Source organism: Elephas maximus, chromosome 11 (genome assembly GCF_024166365.1).
Source record: "Elephas maximus indicus isolate mEleMax1 chromosome 11, mEleMax1 primary haplotype, whole genome shotgun sequence".
NCBI classification, from domain to species: Eukaryota; Metazoa; Chordata; class Mammalia; order Proboscidea; family Elephantidae; genus Elephas; species Elephas maximus.
In genome coordinates, this window is record NC_064829.1 from 86,171,983 (window position 1) to 86,190,278 (window position 18,296).

Genomic DNA, 18,296 nt, shown 5'->3' on the forward strand with positions numbered 1-18,296 from the left:
GGTGCTCCATAAATATTAGTAGTCTTCCCCTTGTTTGAGGAAAGAGAAGTAATTTTCTGTTATATGTATGTATGTATATATATATATATATATATATATATATATATATATACTCCCCACATTACTGAGGGCTGCATGTGGGACAGTTTCTACTCAAGAGAAAATCCATAAGATTCACTGCATTAATTTGGAGTCTTAACGTGGCTTCTCCCCACAGAAATCTTTGGAAGATGTTTTTAAAGTGAGATACGACCCCAAGATGTGTCTTTTTGTCAGGTCTTCTCCTTGTCACTTCACCTCAGTCCTTAACCCCACCTCCCACCCTGTCCCCCACACTAGTTTTAGTCCCTTTTGCCATGGCCTTTGGGCCCTTGAAGTTCCAGAGAGCCCTGTCCCTGGCAAAAGAGACCATTCTGGACTCACAGTGGTAGTGGGCTGCTTTGCTAATGAGAGTTTCCTGGATACCTTACACGTGCTGTCACTGGTCTTTGTTCACTTAGCTGTGTATCTTAGGCATTTTTCCAGTCGAACCGCACCCCCACGCCCCTCCAGGGGCTTTCCCAGGAATGCTTCATCCATCCAGTTTCTGAAATGGACTTGCAGAGTGCTCCAAATGATTAAAAATAAATTTTATTTTTCAAATTTGAGATTGAGCTACCTCATACCACGTGCTTCTTCCAGAACCTCTGTGTTTCTTCTTTTATTTTTGGTTACCTTTGTGTGTCTTTACTTTTTAAACTGTAACCGTAGTAAGTTCAGGAAGAACCTTGGGCCTTGGATAGTGCTTTCAGTATAGTAGGTATTCAGTAAATATTCTTTAAATATGTAACAGCAATGTTATGTGTAAACCTGTCTTAGGAAAATTATAGCCACAATGCTGAAGGTAATTTAGATGTTGATAGTGCTGCTTTTTTTTTTAATCATATTCAAAGTTCTTACCGAATATTTCTAGAAAATCCTTGTAAAGTCTTTGTAAAGTCACTTACTTCTTTAAAGGTATAAGTTCACTTTTGTACATCCACATCCCTGCATTTACAACCTCCCCATCACTACATGTATTCAGTTTTATTTTTATTGTTTTAATTATAAATATCTACTATTATGCTGACCGTTTTTAAATGGTACATATATATTATTTGAGCTTTGCTATGGATTAAGTGATCTTTAACAGGCTGTATTAGATACTGACTCGCTCACTTTGGGTATTGTATTTGGTAAAGTGGAGGGTCAGCAAAAAATGAGGGAAGCCCTCAGTGGGATGAATTGACACAATAGCCACAACAGTGGACTCAGAAATACCAACGAGATAGCACAGGACTGGGCAACGTTCCATGCTGTTACACGTCAGGTTGCCATGAGCTGAAGCCAGCTCAGCAGCAACTAGCAACAATAGTGGATATCTAAAAACTAACCGACTCCATTTCTGTGGGACAATGTTCTCTGGATGCTGTGTGACTTAGGAACTCCCACAAGTGGAAGTTGTGAGCTTTTTACTAAACGACGACTACTCACAAGCAGTTACGAACTTTGTAAAGTTGTCCACCTGTCTTTTCCCGGTAACAGTAGTGTTGCTGAGTCATCTTACGATTCCTGTATCTTCCTCTAAAGTTTAAAACCACCATCATACAGGATAGTTAAAGTTACGTTCTCAATGTTGATAAAGAACTGTTTCAAAATAGTGGAAAAACCTTGTATTTAGTGTTTCAGTAGGGCTCACTACTGAAAGCTGACTTGGCACAAGAAACTCTCTTCTTCTAGATAAAAGAGAAAAGGCTATGAGATAAGGTATTGATGAAATTAACTGCTGAAGTGGAGAGGAAGTGCAGCCGGCCAATACATGTCATCGCGTGGGCTCTGTTAAACGACCACGTGTGCAGTCAGCCATTCACGTAAGCACACTGGTCTTGAACCGCATTGATCCATGGTATAATTCCAAATGAAATGGATGCATAAGAGCAAACATTGACAGAAAGGTAAAGGGAGCCATCAAGTATAAATATGGGGACAGTACAATTGAAAGTAATCTCTGCAGGTGGTGGAAAATGTATGTTTTTTTAGTGTAATGTTTAAAAGCTAACTTAAGTTATATGCAGTATTTCTCTCTTAACTGCAGAGATTGGATGTTTGAATAGTACTTTTGGTTGATATTTTCCTCATTTAATCTGTTTTTAAATTATTTTTATTATGGTTAAATGTATGCATCTATACATACTTATGCGTATATATATGTTTATATATGGAGCCCTGCCAATGCAGTGGTTAAGTGCTTGGCTGCTAACCAAAAGGCTGGCAGTTCAAATCCACCAGCTGCTCCTTCGAAACCCTCTGGGGCAGTTTGAGTTGCTGTGAGTCGGAATCAACTCAATGGCAATGGATTATGTATGTATATGTACATGTAAATTTATATATACACACATATATATCATAATATTTGCTGTTTTAAGCTTTTTTAAATGTACAGTTAAGTGGTATTAATTACATTCAGTGTTGTGCAACCTTCCGCACTATTTAGTTCCAAAATATTTCCGTCACCCCAAACAGAAGCTTCGTTTCTCATCCCGGCAACTGGTAACCTCTAGTCTGCTTTCTTTCTCTATGAATTTGCCTCTTCAAGATTTCTCATATAAGTGGGGTCACACAAAATTTGTGTCTGGCTTATTTCACTCAGCATAATGTTTTCAGGATTTTCCCATGCCACAGCATGTGTCAGGGCTTTTTTTCTGTTCATGGTTGAATAATACTCCATTGTATGGATGGGCCACATTGTGTTTATCTGTTTGTCCATCAATGGACATTTGAATTGTTTCCATCTTTTGGCTGTTGTGAATGGTGCTACTGTGAACATTGTACATGTAGCTGAGTCCTTGCTTTGATGTCTTTTGGGTATATACCTACGAGTAGGATTGCTAGGTCATAGGATAATTCTATTTTCAACTTTTTGAGGAACCACAAAACTATATTCCACTGCTGCTGTACCATTTTACATTACCAACAACAGTGCACAAGGGTTCCAGGTTCCAATTTTTCCACATTCTTGACAATATTTGTTATTTTCCTTTTTTAACTTATAGCCGTCCTAATACAGTGTGAAGTGGTATCTTATTGTGGTTTTGATTTGCATTTCCCTAATGACTTGGCTGTCAATTTGTTGTACAGTGGTGGCTTGCATGTTGCTGTGATGCTGGAAGCTATCCCATGGTATTTCAAATCCTTGTAGGGTCACCCATGGTGGACAGGTTTCAGCAGAGCTTCTAGACTATGACAGACTAGGAAGAAAGACCTGGCAACCTCCTTTTGAAAAATTGACCAGTGAAAACCTTATGAATAGCAGTGAAATATTGTTTGATACAGTGTTGGAAGCTGAGCCCCTCAGATTGGAAAGCATTCAAAATATGACTGGGGAAGAGGTGCCTGCTCAAAGTAGACTCAACCTTAATGACACAGAAGGAGTAAAGCTTTCGGGACCTTCATTTGCTGATGTGGCATGACTCAAAATGAGAAGAAACAGCTGCAAGCATCCATTAATAATCGGAACATGGAATGTCCAAAGTATGAGTCTAGAAAAATTGGAAGCCCTTAAAAATGAAATGGAATGCTTGCAGATCAATATCCTAGGCATTAATGAGCTGATATGGACTGGTATATTGACCATTTTGAATCAGACAATTATATGGTCTACTATTTTGGGAATGACAAATTGAAGGGGAATGGCGTTGTATTCATTGTCAAAAAAAACCTTTCAAGGTCTATCCTGAAGTATAACACTGTCAGTGATAGGATAATATCCATATATCTACAGGGAAGACAAGTTAATGGGACTATTATTCAAATTTATGCATCAACCACTAACGCCAAGGATGAAGAAATTGAAGTTTTTTACCAACTTCTGCTGCCTAAAATTGATCAAACATGCAGTCAAGATGTATTGATAATTACTGGTGATTAGAATGCGAAAGTTGGAAACAAAGAAGAAGTACCTGTTTTCAACATGTTGTTGTTGTTAGGTGCTGTCGAGTCAATTCTGACTCATAGCAACCCTATGCACAACAGAACGAAACACTGCCTGGTCCTGCTCCATCCTTAAAATTGTTGTTATGCTTGAGCTTATTGTTGCAACCACTGTGTCAGTCCACCTCGTTGAGAGTCTTCCTCTTTTCCACTGACCCTGTACTCTGCCAAGTATGATGTCCTTCTCCAGGGACTGATCCCGCCTGACAACATGTCCAAAGTATGTAAGACACAGTCTTGCCATCCTTGCCTCTAAGGAGCATTCTGGCCCCACTTCTTCCAAGACAGATTTGTTTGTTCTTTTGGCAGTCCATGGTATATTCAATATTCTTCACCAACACCACAATTCAAAGGCGTCAATTCTTCTTCGGTCTTCCTTATTCATTTTCCAGCTTTCACGTGCATATGATGTGATTGAAAATACCATGGCTTGGGTCAGGTGCGCCTTAGTCTTCAGGGTGACATCTTTGCTCTTCAACACTTTGAAGAGGTCCTTTGCAGCAGATTTGCCCAATGCAATGCGTCTTTTGATTTCTTGACTGCTGCTTCCATGGCTGTTGATTGTGGATCCAAGTAAAATGAAATCCTTGACAACTTCAGTCTTTTCTCCATTTATCATGATGTTGCTCATTGGTCGAGTTGTGAGGATTTTGGTTTTCTTTATGTTGAGGTGTAATCCATACTGAAGGCTGTGGTCTTTGATCTTCATTAGTAAGTGCTTCAAGTCCTCTTCACTTTCAGCAAGCAAGGTTGTGTCATCTGCATAACGCAGGTTGTTAATGAGTCTTCCTCCAATCCTGATGCCCCATTCTTCTTCATATAGTCCAGCTTCTTGGATTATTTGTTCAGCATACAGATTGAATAGGTATAGTGAAAGGATGCAACCCTGACACTCACCTTTCCTGACTTTAAACCAATCAGTATCCCCTTGTTCTGTCCGAACAACTGCCTCTTGATCTATGTAAAGGTTCCTCATGAGCACAATTAAGTGTTCTGGAATCCCCATGCTTCGCAGTGTTATCCATAGTTTATGATCCACACAGTCGAACGTCTTTGCATAGTCAATAAAACACAGGTAAACATCATTCTGGTATTCTCTGCTTTCAGCCAGGATCCATCTGACATCAGCAATGATATCCCTGGTTCCACGTCCTCTTCTAAAACCAGCCTGAGTTTCTTGCAGTTCCCTGTTGATATACTGCCGCATATCGTTTTTGAATGATCTTCAGCAAAATTTTGCTTGCATGTGATATTAATGATATTGTTCTATAATTTCCACATTCAGTTGGATCACCTTTCTTGGGAACAGGCATAAATATGGATCTCTTCCAGTCAGTTGGCCAGGAAGCTGTCTTCCATATTTCTTGGCATAGACAAGTGAGCACCTCCACGCTGCATCCGTTTGTTGAGACATCTCAACTGACATTCCATCAATTCCTGGAGCCTTGTTTTTCACCATGCCTTCAGAGCAGCTTGGACTTCTTCCTTCAGTACCATCGGTTCCTGATCTTATGCCACCTCTTGAAATGGTTGAATATCAACTAACTCTTTTTGGTATAATGACTCTGTGTATTCTTTCCATCTTCTTTTGATGCCTCCTGCGTCGTTTAATATTTTCCCCTTGGAATCCTTCACTATTGCAACTCGAGGCTTGAATTTTTTCTTCAGTTCTTTCAGCTTGAGAAACGCGGAGTGTGTTCTTCCCTTTTGGGTTTCTATCTCCAGCTCTTTGCACATATCATTATAATACTTTGTCTTCTCGAGAGACCCCTTGAAATATTCTGTTCAGTTCTTTTACTTCATCAATTCTTCCTTTTGCAGTTTCAGAGTCTCCTCTGACATCCATCTTGGTCTTTTCTTTCTTTCCTGTCTTTTCAGTGACCTCTTGCTTTCTTCATGAATGATGTCCTTCCACAACTCGTCTGGTTTTCGGTCACTAGTGTTCAGTGCATCAAATCTATTCTTGAGATGGTCTCTAAATTCAGGTGGGGTATACTCAAGGTCATATTTTGGCTCTCATGGACTTGCTCTGATTTTCTTCTGTTTCAGGTTGAACTTGCATATGAGCAATTGATGGTCTGTTCCACAGTCGCCCACTGGCCTTGTTCTGACTGATGATATTGAGCTTTTCCATCATCTCTTTCCGCAGATGTAGTCAATTTGATTTCTGTGTGTTCCAACTATACTCAGGTCCATGTGTATAGTTGCCGTTTATGTTGGTGAAAGAAGGTATTTGCAATGAAGAAGTCGTTGGTCTTGCAAAATTCTATCATTCGATCTCTGGCATTGTTTCTATCACCAAGGCCATATTTTCCAACTACTGATCCTTCTTCTTTGTTTCCAACTTTCACATTCCAATCGCCAGTAATTATCAATGCATCTTGACTGCATGCTCAATTAATTTCAGACTGCAGTAGCTGATAAAAATCTTCTATTTCTTCATCTTTGGTCCTAGTGGTTGGTGTGTAAATTTGAATAATAGTCATATTAACTGGTCTTCCTTGTAGGCGTATGGATATTATCCCATCACTGACAGCATTGTACTACAGGATAGATCTTGAAACGTTGTTTTTGACGATGAATGCAACACCATTCCTCTTCGAGTTGTCATTCCCAGCGTAGTAGACTATATGATTGTCTGATCGAAAATGGCCAATACCAGCCCATTTCAGCTCACTAATGCCTTGGGTATTGATGTTTATGAGTTCCATTTCATTTTTGACGATTTCAAATTTTCCTAGATTCATACTTCGTACATTCCAGGTTCTGATTATTAATGGATGTTTGCAGCTGTTTCTTCTCATTTGGAGTCGTGCCACATCAGCAAACAGCAAATGAAGGTTCTGAAAGCTTTACTCCATCCACATCATTAAGGTCAACTCTACTTTGAGGAGGTAGCTCTTCCCCAGTCATCTTTTGAGTGCCTTCCATCCTGGGGGGCTCATCTTCCAGCACTATGTAAGACAGTGTTCCACTGCTATTCATAAGGTTTTCACTGGCTAATGCTTTTCAGAAGTAGACTGCTGGGTCCTTCTTCCTAGTCTGTCTTAGTCTGGAGGCGCAGCTGAAACCTGTCCTCCATGGGTGACCCTGCTGGTGTCTGAATACCGGTGGCATAGCTTCCAGCATCACAGCAACACACAAGCCCCACAGTACAAGAAGCTGACAGATACGTGGGGGTTCAACAACATAAACAGTGACTATATATGGGGACCTTGGCAGTTGGAATACACAGCAGTCAAAGCAACTGTGTCTGTGGAGAGAGACAATGGAGAAGCTCAATATCATCAGTCAGAATAAGGCCAGGGGCTCCCTGTGGAACAGATGATCAATTGCTCATGTATGAGTTGAAGCTGAAGAAAATTGAAACAAGTCCACGAGAGCCAAAATAGAACCTTGAGTGTATCCCACCTGAATTTTGAGACCAAAATCTCAAGAATAGATTTTGACTCATTGAACACTAATGATGGAAGACCGGATGAGTAGTGGGATGACATCAGGGACATACATGAAGACAGCAAAAGGTCATTAAAAAGACAGGAAAGAAAGAAAAGACCAAAATGGACCTCAGAAGAAACTCTGAAACTTGTAGTCAAGGATAGAGTAGCTAAAGTGAACCAAAGAAATGACGTAAAAGAGCTGAACAGAAAACTTCAAAGGGCAGCTTCAGAAGACAAAGGAAAGTATTATAATGAAATGTGGAAAGATCTGGAGTTACAAAAAAAAAAAGGGAAGAACATGCTTAGCATTTCTCAAGCTGAAAGAACTGAAAATTCAAGCCTCAAGTTGTAATATTGAAGGTTTCTATGGGCAAAAAATTGGATGACCCAGGAAGTATCAAAAGAAGTTGAAAGGAATGCACACAGTCACTGTACCAAAAAGAACTGCTCTACATTCAGCCATTTCAGGAGGTAGCATATGATCAAGAGCCAGTGGTACTGAATGAAGAATTCCAAGCTGCACTGAAGGCAATGGCCAAAAAAAGGCTCCAGGAATTGATGGAATTTCATTTGAAATGTTCCAACAAATGGGTGGAAATGCTGCAAGCACTCGTCAGCTACCTGGCCAACTGACTGGAAGAGATCCATATTTGTACCCATTCCGAAAAAAGGAAATTATCAAACAATATCATTAATAACACACGAAGGTAAAATTATGCTGAAGGTAATTCAAAAAATGGTTGCAGCAGTACATCCGCAGGAAACTGCCAGAAATTCAAGCTGATGTCAGATGGATGTTGGCTGAGAGCAGACAATTCGAGAAAGATGTTTACCTGCGTTTTATTGGCTATGCAAAGGCATCCAGCTGTGTGGATCATAACAAATTATGTATAACAGTTTGAAGAATGGGAGTTCTGGAACACTTGTTGTGCTCGTGCGGAACCTGTACATAGACCAAGAGGCAGTTGTTCAGACAGAACAAGGAGATACTGTGTGGGTTAAAATCAGGAAAGCTGTGTACCAACGTTGTATTTTTTTAACATGTTTATTCAGTCTGTATGCTGAGCAAGTAATCTGAGAGCTGGAACACAGCATCAGGATTGGAGGATGACTAAATTAACAATCTGTGATATGCAAATGACACAATCTTGGTTGCTGAAAATGAAGAGACCTTGGAGCACTTACTGAAGAAAATCAAAGAATGTAGCCTTCAGTATGGATTACACCTCAACATAAAGAAAACAAAAATCTTCACAACTGGGCTAGTAAGCAGCATCACGATAAATGGAAAAAATACTGTGAAGGACTTCATTTTACTTGAATCCACAATCAACACCCATGGAAGCAGCAGTCAAGAAATCAAATGACTCGTTGCATTGAGCAAATCCGCTGCAAAAGATCTCTTTAAAGTGTTACAACAGTAAAGATGTCACTGTGAACACTAAGGCATGCCTGACCCAAAGTATGGTATTTTCAGTTGCCTCATAAGTCATGCAAAAAGTGGGCAATGAATAAGGAAGACCAGAGAAGAATTGATGCCTTTGAATTATGGTGTTGGCAAAGAATATTGACTATACCATGGACTTCCAGAAGAACAAATAAATCCTGTCTTGGAAGAAGTACGGGTGGGAGACTATCTCATATACTTTGGACATGTTATCAGGAGGGACCAGTTCCTAGAGAAGGACATCATGCTTGGTGAAGCAGAGGGTCAGCAAAAAAGAAGAAGACTCTCAATGGCATGGATTGACAGAGTGGCTGCAACCATGATCTCAAACATAGCAGCAATTGTGAGAATGGTGCAGGACCAGGCAGTGTTTTATTCTGTTGTAAGCGGGGTCGCTTTGAGTCGGTACCAACTGATGGCACCTAACAGCGACAACTAATGCTGTTGAGCATTTTCTCAAGGGATCATTGGCAATTTCTATGTCTTTGAATGTCTTCTTTGAAGAAATGTCTGTTCAAGACCTTTCCCCATTTTTTAGTTGGATTATTTGTCTTTTTGTTGTTGCCTTGTAGGTGTTCTTTATATATTCTGGATATTCTTATTATATATATGGTTCCCAAATATTTTCTTCCATTCTTAGGTTGTCTTTTCACTTCCTTGATAATATCTTTCAACACATAAAACTTTTTAATTTTGATGAAGTCCAATTTATTTATTTATTTATTTTTTGGTTGCTTGTGCTTTTAGTGTCATATATATGAATCCATTGGCAAATCCAAGAGTTTTAGCTCCTATATGTATTGATCCATTTTGAGTTAATTTTTAACTATGATGTGAAATAGAGGGTCCAGCTTCATTGTTCTTCATGTGGAGATCCAATTGTCCCAGCAACATTTGTTGAAGAGACCATTGGTTCCCTATTGAATGGAGTTAGCACCTTGTTGAAATTCAGTTGGCCATAGATGTATGGGCTTATTTCTGGACTTTTGTTTCTATTCCATTGGTCTGTATGTCTATCCATGTGCCAGTTGCGCACTGTTTTGATTACTATAACTTTGTACAATAAAAACTGCGAAAGTTGGAATCTGTGTACGGCAGAAACCTGTCAGAGAAGTAAAACTCAAATATTTTCCGCTCAAAGGAGAGATAGACTGCACTCTGTCAAAGGTCGAAAACTTGTGTGGCCCAGAAAAACAAGACAGTCTTACCAAGTTTCGGCTCTCACAGGTTTCACTGTAGTATGTTTTGAAATTGAAACGTTTGAGTCTTCCAACTTTGTTGTCCTTTTTCAAAATTGTTGTGACTATTTAGGGCCCATTACATTTCCATATGAATTTGAGGATATAATTTTCCAAAAGGCTATTGGAATTTCGATAGAGATTGTGTCAAAACTGTAAATTACTTTGGATAGTATTGACATCTTAATCATGTTAAGTCTTCCAGTCCATGAACATGGGATGTCTTTTCGCTTATTTAAATCTTCTTCAATTGTTAAAATTTTTCTTTGTGTTTTAGTGTACAGACCTTTGCCTCCTTGGTTAAATTTCTAGGTATTTTATTCTTTTGATGCTATTGTAAATTCATTCCCTGATTTCCCTTTGCATTGTTCATTGCTGGTGTATAGTGACACAACTGATTTTTGTGAGTTGATCTTGTATCCTGTGACTTGGCTGAATTGATTTATTACTCTAGTTTTCTTATGGATTCTTCAGGATTTTCTACATAGAGGATTACATGACCTGTAAATAGAGATAGTTCTATTCTTTTTCGATTTGGATGCCTTTTAGTTCTTTTTCTTTCCTAATTGCTCTGTCTGAAACTTCCAGGTGGCAGCCTTGTCTTTCTCTTTTCTCAGGGAAAAGTTCTCAGTCTTTCACCTTGGAGTATGATGTGAACTGTTGGTTTTTTAAAGTACCCTTTATTGTGTTTAGGAAGTTCCATTCTATTCCTTGTTTTTTGAGTGCTTTTATCATGAGAAAGTGTTATGTATACTTATAATTCTAGTAATTAGATTACAAGTCACCTAAAAGACATTAAATTTTTAAATGAACAAGAGTAACTTCCAGTGTCTAAATGTACACATTTAGTGATTAGACTCTAAAGCAAAGCAAGGAAGTGGAAAATGAGGATAGTGTTCTTTTTGAAGGAATGGCGGGGGGCTGTGATTGGAATTGGGGACTTGTGGAGTCTTCTAAGGGATCTTGCAGTTGTTTACCAGGGTATTTACCTTATAATAATTCACTAAGCTATACATATGCTTGTGGGGTTTCCTGTAATTTTTATTTTACAATTAAAAAATTTTTTCAACTTCAGAATTTACTTGAATTCTCTGAGAGTAAACTGTTAATTTGTTACTTTGTCTTATATGTTTCCTTTGTAGTAGGGGTTGCTTTTCGAACATTTGTAATTTGGCTTTTTTAATTATGTAAAACAAGTACATGGTTTCAAAGTAAAAAATATGAAATAATGTGTATTCAGAAATGTATAGATTCTATCCCTTTTCCTGCCTTCCTCTAGATATTACACACTCACACATACTCTCATGCATTCACAATTCACATGCATTCACACACAGTTCACTCATTCACACAGCCTTAAACACAGACACACTCATATGTATTTATACACGCTGTCACGCACTTACTGTCCCACTCTCAAACACATTCACACTCACAGTTCACACTCTTAGACATACACTCACAATTCACACTGACATACTCTTACACATACTCATATTACACACATGCTCTTTCACACTCATAGTCACAGTTACACTCACATTTCATATTCACTCATGCTTTTACACACCCTTACACACACACACACTCAAATACCCTCATTCTCAAACACATTCACTCATACAGCAGTTCACACACGCTCTTACACTTAACTCCTATACGCTTATACACACTCACACTAAAAACAATTCGCACTTATTCAGTTCACACTCTTACACACACACGCACTTAAATACACCCTCACATACTCTACCTTTCTCCCTACTCTTGTTCTTAGATAAAAGGTATTATTCTATAAGTGATGATCTTCACCTTGCTTTCTTCACTTAATATCTGTTCTAGAGGTCTTCCCGAAGTTGTATATGGTGGTTTTTCTTATTTCCTCTTTTTTTTTTTTCTGCATGTGTTCCATTTTATTCCACCATCCTCTTGTGTTTTCCCTGACTTTTGGTTCTCGTAAAGAACGTTGCAGCCTCATGTGTAGGTCATTTGTGTTTTGCTTGTCTGTCTTCAGGAGAGGTCCAAAAAGTGGGATGAGAGCATGGTCAATGGGGTAAATGGGTGTTTGTTCCTCAGTATATTTCTGTGCTCAAAATTTCATACGGTCGTCAGTATGATGATAGCACTTTTCAGAGTTTTAGCATTTTAGTTGTGCTTTTGTTATTAAGCATGTTTTATTGTGGTACCTCAGCACTCCCTTTTGAATATTTTTGTGTATGTACTTATTATTTTGTCATTATAAAAACTTGGATTAAAGTTAGAAATGATCAATATGGTCATTCTAAAATGAAGTACTAATTAATATTAAATGTTAGGCAAGCAAACCAAATAAGAAGTAATAAATGATTACAAAAAAATAGTTAATGACCTATGTCTTTTCAGCAAGCTCATTTTGTGAATCAAATAAAATTCATCTTTAAGGAACTTTGTTAATGGGAGGATCTAGGTATATCATTTTGTCTCCCTTTGTGCCATGGAATCTTGGTTTGAAAGTACTTGTGGCTCAGAAATGACCTTCTGTAATACAGTTTCAAAATGGTGAATTATTTCTCCTTTATTTCCAAGGCTCATGCTTCATTCGAACTGATCAGCTTGACGGTGAGACGGACTGGAAGCTGAAAGTGGCGGTGAGCTGCACGCAGAGGCTGCCAGCCTTGGGGGTAAGCGTACCACATTCTCACCTTCTTGCAGTGCATCGGCGGTTGTGACTGGTGGTCTAGGGGTAAACGAGCCTCCCGCTCACCTTTTCTCGAAGTACATGTCCAGTCATGCTGGCTGACCAGTGTAGTACATTTAGAATTCATCGTATAATTTCTTCATTATTCATGAGGAGTCATTGAAAGATGCCAAAATAATTTTTATGTTGTCTTCACATATAACCCATCCAGGTGTAGATTTGAATGTCCCTACTGGCTTTGCACTTAGTTTTCTTTTGTTCTCCTTCCTCCTTCCCTCGATCCCTCCTCTCCCTCTCCTTCCTGCACTTATTTTTAGCTTTCTTAGTTGAGCAATTTTATAAGTTGAGGAAATTTGCTAGGTGTTAGGTGAGTGGATCATTGTTAACTGATTTACTGTTTCCTAATGGGCTAGTTGAGATACTGGTTTGGGAGACTGTAGGACTTAGTTGCTGTGGTGTGGCCTTGATGTGGTGTCGATTCCATCTGCTCCAGCTCTCCCTGCGGAAGGCAGAGAGGTGTCTTTGATAAGGAGAAGGGACGTGTCACAGTCTGAGTCTTCCCTGCGGAATGCAGAGAACCCTCTTCTGATGAGAAGAGGTGTGTCCATGTCTGAGCCTCCTAGATCAAGGGCAAAGGGAGAAACACACTTTGTAACCTCTTCCTTCACACTACTGAGTTTTCCTTTATACCTGGGGAATAGGCAAGGGGTGATACTGAAGTGAGAAACAATATTTATGAATTCTGTATTCTTGGTGATCAATAAAACAGATCTCTCACAAATGCTGGAAATCTCTTATACTGGTATGCATCTTCTTTACAAAAGCAGACTTGTAGGAAGTGGGTGTTTATTTTGTGTTAGTTGTTAGTTGTCTCTTAAGTAATCTGTCCTCTGCATGCCAGTTGTCAAATATAGTGATATAAGTTCATAATATTCCATCTTATGTAGTTATAGGATCTGCTCTTTCTTTTTACCCAGAATTGGTAATTTACATCTTCTCTTTTTTTTCTTTCCTCGATCAGTCTAGCTAGAGATTCATCAGTTTTATTGATCATTTCAAAGAACTTGCTTTTGGTTCCATTGATTATTGTCTGTTCATTTTCTCTGTTACTGATTTCTGGTCTTATCTTTATTGCCTTCATGCTAGTTAGTCTGTCTTTAATTTCCTTTTCTTTGTTAGCTTATGGTGGAAGTTAGACCCTTGACTTTCAACTGTCTCTTCTGTTATAAGCACTTACAGCTACGTTTCCTTCTCAGCACTGATTTACCTGTGTCACAGAAACTTTGTTATGTTGCATTTTCATTATCATTTAAAATTGTTTTCTGATTTCCTTTGTGAATTTTTCTTTCACCCTTCAGTTATTTGGAAATGTATTATTTGCCAAATAGTTTTTTTTTTCCTGATATCTTTTGTAATTTGTTATTTAATTTTATTATAGTCAGGGAACATATTCAGTATTATTGAGGGTCCCTGGGTGGTGTGAATGGTTAACGTGCTTAAGAGTTGTGACTCCTCTAATCAATCCTGATGTTGATGGAGGCAAAGTTAACAATTCTTGTATTTTATAAATGGTGTCACAATTTACTTGTTAGTCTGTTCCTCCCCTCCCCTCCTTTTGTGGTATAAAACCAGAAGGTTCTGGATCAAAAGATATGCATAATTTTTAAGATTCTGACTTTTTTTTTCAACATACTTTCAAGAAGACTACAACTTGTACTTTAACTGTGTGTTAATTAATCAATTATCCTCCCAGTCTTTGTCTGGTTCTGATAATTGTGAAACTGATTGTTGTTGTTAGATGCCATCGAGTTGATTCTGACTCATAGCGACACCACATGACAGACTAGACCCGATAGGGTTTCCTAGGCAGTAAGTAATCTACAGGAGCAAGTCACCAGATTTTTCTCCCGTGGAGCCACTGGGTGGGTTTGAACAGCTGAGTGTTTAACCACTGCGCCACCAGGGTTTCTTTGTGAAACTGTTATCCCGTTTAGATTTTTTTTTGAGGTTGAAAAGATCTCTTATCTAAGAAAGGACATTTCTTATATTTTTATTTTATTAGCTTCTGTTCTTGTTCTCTGTTCATTTTTCTATTCTGTGCTTTTAAAGGGTTCCTTATATATAAAGTTTGTTAATCATTTGTCCTAGAAAATGCAAAAAAGCCCTATTCTGTAGTGAGAGAGAGTAGTCAGTGGTTGATGGGGCTGGGATTGGAGGAGGGCTGGGTTGCAGAGGGGCACGAGACCCATGTGGGGGTGATGAAAGTGTTGGTATCTTGAAGTTGTATGCATATTCCAAAACTCATAAAATTGTAGGCTTTAAATATTTGCAGTTTATTGCATGTAAATTATATCTTAATATAAGTGTTAAAAACCCACTATGTTATTATCTATGAGCACTGTTCTCTCTGCAGTTATCACAGGAAGTAACATTTTATTATTTAATGTTATAAGGAAATTTTCATTTTTATTAGGGACAGATGTATATATATATTTCAAAATACTTTTAAAATTTATAATATACAGTCATAAAGTGGTAATTTTAAAATATGGTCAGTGCACTTTGATAGAGAACATGCTTAAGCAATGGGGTGAAATAACCTATAATCAATGAAATCATTTTAGTTTTTGATAGGACCATAAAACCAAAATGCAGTATATCCTTGAAAAAAGAAAGTTTAACTTAATTTCTGATTCATTGCTCAGTTTGAATTTATAGCTTCATATAATTTGGCATGTCATGTATAGATTTTTTTTTCATAGAGAGGAAAGCTCTAATTTTGTCTTGGATACAGGCAGGGCAATTTGGGTTTTAATTTACTAACTCTCCTGCCCTTCACTGTCACTCATTGTACCTCTGTGTCCCTTGAATGTGATGGATTTGGGAATTCTGTGTCGATAGCTGCTGGTCACATTATCCAGGGAACACTGTGTCCGTTGTGACACCCAGATAAGTAAACCTGTGAAACTGGAGTTTTTCTGAAAGAACCGATGACCCCACCAACGAGAATCTCCACTGATGCTGTTGTGTCCCTGAGCGAGAAAGGTTATCAGAGGATTAAAATTTCAGTGAGTCATTTAATAATGGCTGAGCTGCAAGTTCTGTAAGGCAGCTTAGTTTCCTGTTGTCTGCGTCCTGCGGGAGGCAGCGTCCCAGGCACCACAGACTTGGGAGATGGGCTTCTGGCGTTTGTGATGGAGCAAATTTATTAACGCCAGTGAGGTCACAGTAATTTTCAATAAGTCATGACTTGCTGATTTATTTCAAAAGATCCATATAGCAGTAAACAATACCATTTACATTTAATTAGTTTTATTGAACGAAAGGCAATTTTATTTGTAATGAACCACATGTTATGATTAAGGATGTATTTTAATGACCTTTAAGTAATGCAAACAAATGTTGCCCTTGACCTAATAGCAGAGACTTTCCTACATTATTGAAAACTTGGGAATGATTTTTAAATTATTGTGAAAAGCTCCAAATGACATTCTCATTATTGCGCCATTATTCAGTCATTTGATGTCTAATATACTCGATGAAACGCGTCCTGTAAGTGTTCCTGTGCATGTAGAAATGATGGCTGTTGCTAGCTGTTCTTTGCTTCCATGTATCGGAAGGTAGTCTGCTATATAAAAGTTTCATGTTTGGAAATTACTATGACAGTATCATACTTAAATGAGTGATTCTCAAATTTGCCTTATCCCCGAAATCATCTGGCTGTTTCTTTAGCATGCTTGTAGTGTTTTCTAAATTTATTATAAGATGTGTTTCTTCCTTTGCAAACTAGATTGACTTAATTATGTAGGGAATAGATTTTATTCATTAGAATGCAGCTGAAGCTGCTGGAACAGAGGTCCACTGTGAAAAATTGGTTTGTCCAACCTTCGGCCCACCCTCCCTCTACTATAGTGTTTCTGTTCTCTAGAAACTCGAAAACTAATACATACACACACGTTTCCCAGGCCTCCTCGGTGCTGTATGAGTTAGCTTTCACAAGTCAGATATACTTGTAAAGAAAGTGTCGGGTAGAATGGGCAAGAGTTACCTTCCTGCCCCTTTTAGTTGTTTCTGCTGGCAAGTGAAGCTGTGGAGACCAGAGAGCTTCCTGTCATTAGCTGAATTTCTGAGTCATTACCTAGTTTAAATGTGTAGCTTCATGTCCTCTCGCCTGTTGTGTAGACAGTGCCTGCTTACCCTGTGGCCTGCCCACGTCAGTGTGTGTGGACTCAGTGGTTCAATCATTACTCACTTTAACCGTGTAGATTTTTATCTTTTGGCGTTGTCTTAGGCTGGGTTCTCTAGAGAAGCAAAACTAGTAAAGTGTACAAATATATATATAGATAGATAGATAGATAGATAGATTTATATGAAGGAAATGGCTCACATGGTTGTAGAGGCTGGAACATCCCCCGTCCATGGGTCAGGTTGGAGGGTTCGCCTGATGTAGCCACAGGAGCTGTCAAACCCAAGATTGGCAGGCAAGACAGCAGGTAAGCTGCTTAACTCAAGTCCCAAGAACTGGAGGTCGGACAAACAGGAGCCAGTTGCAGGATCCAAAGTGAGCAAAAGCCCAGGAGCCTTGCCTGAAAGTCCACTTATATTTGGTACAGGCCACACCCCCAAGGAAACTCCCTTTGAACTAACTGATCAGCTACTCAAAGCAGATCCTATCATGGAGGTGATCACATTATATCAGATCTCATCATGGAAGTGATTACATCATCATACCACTGCCAAACTACTGAGAATCATGGCCCAGCCAAGTTGATACCCAACGTTAATAATCACAGGCGTGTTGTGTAGACAGCGCCTGCTTGCCTTGTGGCCACCCAACATTGGGTGTTGGTAACTTGGTAGTTACCGTAGGACCTTCCTTGGAGGATCCTCCTATAACGTTCTGAGAATTCTTTTTGGGCTTCAGTCATGCGCCTCACCCTTCCCATAATTTTGGAAGCATCTCGCAAGTGGTCTAACAGCCCACCAGCATCTGTGGTGTTACAAGGTGTCAGGCGTGCCACACACTGTAAGGTGTCCCTGTGAGCAGACCTCTGGCACAGTCTCTGCCATGAGCATGGGACCTGCTGTGCCAAGGATCCTGCATCCCTGTGGCAGAGGAAGGAACCAGAGAGCAGGGTCTGGACCAGAAGCACATTCCACGTTGTTTCATGCTAGCACTGGGAATATGGGAGGGTGACACTAATCTCTCATGACAGGTCATGCTGAGAGACTTCCATATGCCTCTCTCTCATCTAAGCTCCTTTTACCTTGCTGTAAAATGAGCTTGGGTCTGACTTTTCCTTTCTTATATGAGCTGTTAGTCGCCCTGCCCCCCCCACCAATTAATTTTGTTTATAGTCACTCTATTGTTGTAATATAAACCTGTACTCATATTAGGAAATTTTCCTTAAAGTTAAAAGTCTTCTGACTCAAGTCGAGCATTCTGCAGCCATCCTCAAGTGACACCTTGTTAACGCGTCAAGTGT

The 18,296-nt window shown here is 39.0% G+C and overlaps 1 protein-coding gene across 5 annotated transcripts in view; it reads left to right on the plus strand.

Annotated features, from left to right (window-relative positions):
- The window catches only part of ATP9B (ATPase phospholipid transporting 9B (putative)), a 244,846-nt gene that overhangs the window by 78,054 nt on the left and 148,496 nt on the right, over window positions 1-18,296 (plus strand). For all 5 annotated transcript variants that reach the window (XM_049901954.1, XM_049901953.1, XM_049901951.1 and 2 more), the window contains one exon: window positions 12,699-12,793. In XM_049901954.1, the coding sequence (XP_049757911.1) occupies window positions 12,699-12,793 (95 nt within the window). The remainder of the gene's footprint in view (window positions 1-12,698; window positions 12,794-18,296) is intronic.